The sequence below is a fragment of the Octopus bimaculoides genome, chromosome 3 (genome assembly GCF_001194135.2).
Source record: "Octopus bimaculoides isolate UCB-OBI-ISO-001 chromosome 3, ASM119413v2, whole genome shotgun sequence".
Lineage (NCBI taxonomy): Eukaryota > Metazoa > Mollusca > Cephalopoda > Octopoda > Octopodidae > Octopus > Octopus bimaculoides.
In genome coordinates, this window is record NC_068983.1 from 97108672 (window position 1) to 97110511 (window position 1840).

The 1840-nt window shown below is 40.7% G+C and overlaps 1 protein-coding gene across 1 annotated transcript in view; it reads right to left on the bottom strand.

Annotated features, from left to right (window-relative positions):
• Positions 1–1840, bottom strand: part of LOC106876056 (serine/threonine-protein kinase ULK2) — a 50276-nt gene that overhangs the window by 19519 nt on the left and 28917 nt on the right. Inside the window, exon 8 of the mRNA XM_052966770.1 lies at positions 83–281. Coding sequence (XP_052822730.1) covers positions 83–281 — 199 coding nt within the window. The remainder of the gene's footprint in view (positions 1–82; positions 282–1840) is intronic.

Sequence of the window (1840 nt, forward strand, 5' to 3'; positions counted from 1 at the left end):
TATATATATACACACACACACACACCACTATATGCAGGTAAACTGCCATAGATGAAAACAATAGAAAATTGCCTTTACTTACAGAAGATAAACATGTAACAGTAGGGTGTGGTGGAATGGGGGGTGGTTCTGGGCTGTCTGGTTCTGCTTCGTAAGCCATGTCGATGGGAGACGCTGAAAAGGTAACGGAGAAAACATGAACAGGTGAGGTATATGTGTCAGGTGTGTATGTGTGTGTGTAACGGAGAGGGATTGCTTTAGAAACACCCGCTGTCTTAACCCTTTAGTGTTCACATTATTCTGCCATAATTAATGCTTTTTTATCCACATTATTTTGAACTAATCATACATTATCTCGTAGCTATGAGATTTTGATGAGGTAGCTGTTAATTTTTAAAACGATATTGTAGGGTTGGTGTGAGAGACCAGATCTGGCCAGTTTGAACATAGAATAAGTAGAATACTTCTGGCCGGATATGGCCGGTTTAAATGCTAAAGGGTTAAACCAGTGGTTCTCAAACTTTTTGTTGGGGCTACCAACCTCTTGACACCCAGGTAACATTTGTTCCAGCGGCTTTGTCTAGGCTCAAAGTTCTGAGCCTTTTTTGCTGGTGAGGCATAACATCATAAACCCGACATCGCAGAATGCCATGCACCACTGAAATGATTATGTTTAACCCTTGGTCAGTACTTGGTCAGCCCTGATCCAAGTAGACCCATTAATATCCTATCTGTTTATCATTGTGCCCGTCCAGTTTTACAAGATTCTTAGGCATGATTTGAAGGGACATCCAGCTATTTCTAGCATGTCAAACATCCATTCAGGAGCTCCTTTTGTTTGAAGGACAATAATGACTTCCAGAACTGGTATTCTGGGATCACCCTTCAATCTAAACCAGTGGTTCTCAACCACTTTTTCTTTCCTATGAACCCCTTTCATTCTTATTTTATTTGAATGGACCCTCACAGCCATTCAGTATTTAAGAAATCCTATAATTATATTTTTATAAGCCCGTCCTATATATATATGTATATATGTGTGTTTGTCCCCACCACCATCGCTTGACAACCGATGCTGGTGTGTTTACGTCCCCGTAACTTAGCGGTTCGGCAAAAGAGACCGATAGAATAAGTACTAGGCTTACAACGAATAAGTCCTGGGGTCGATTTGCTTGACTAAAGGCGGTGCTCCAGCATGGCCGCAGTCAAATGATTGAAACAAGTAAAAGAGTAAAAGAGTAAACAAGCATGTTAATTTAACAAGCAGGTTGTTCTATTGATCGGATCAACTGGGACACTCGTTGTAAGCAACAGATTACCAGTTTAGATATAAGCAAATAATTTAATTAAAAGCAGACATGGCCAGTGGCCTTGTCTAGTCTCAAAGTTCTGGTTATTAGGGGCTCCCTTGTTTGAGGGCGAACAACGACCTCCAGAACACTGATCTCTTTGATCAGCCTTCAATCAAAACCAGTGATTCTGAACCATTTTTTGCCTGTGGAGCCCTTTGATTCCTATTTTACCAAAATGGACCCTTATAGTCATTCAGTGACTAAGAAACCATATTACTAGGTTTTTATGATTAAATATTAAGAGGAATTGTATAAGAAGATTGTTAAAATAGTTTGTGAATTGTAGGAATAAAATCAATTTATTGCAGATAATTTTTAATAACAAAATCTTAAATGGACCGCCAAGGGTCTTGTAGACCCTGGTTGAGAACTGCTGGGCTAAACCCACACCGGTTGAGAACTGCTGGGCTAAACCCACACCGGTTGAGAACTGCTGGGCTAAACCCACACCGGTTGAGAACTGCTGGGCTAAACCCACACCGGTTGAG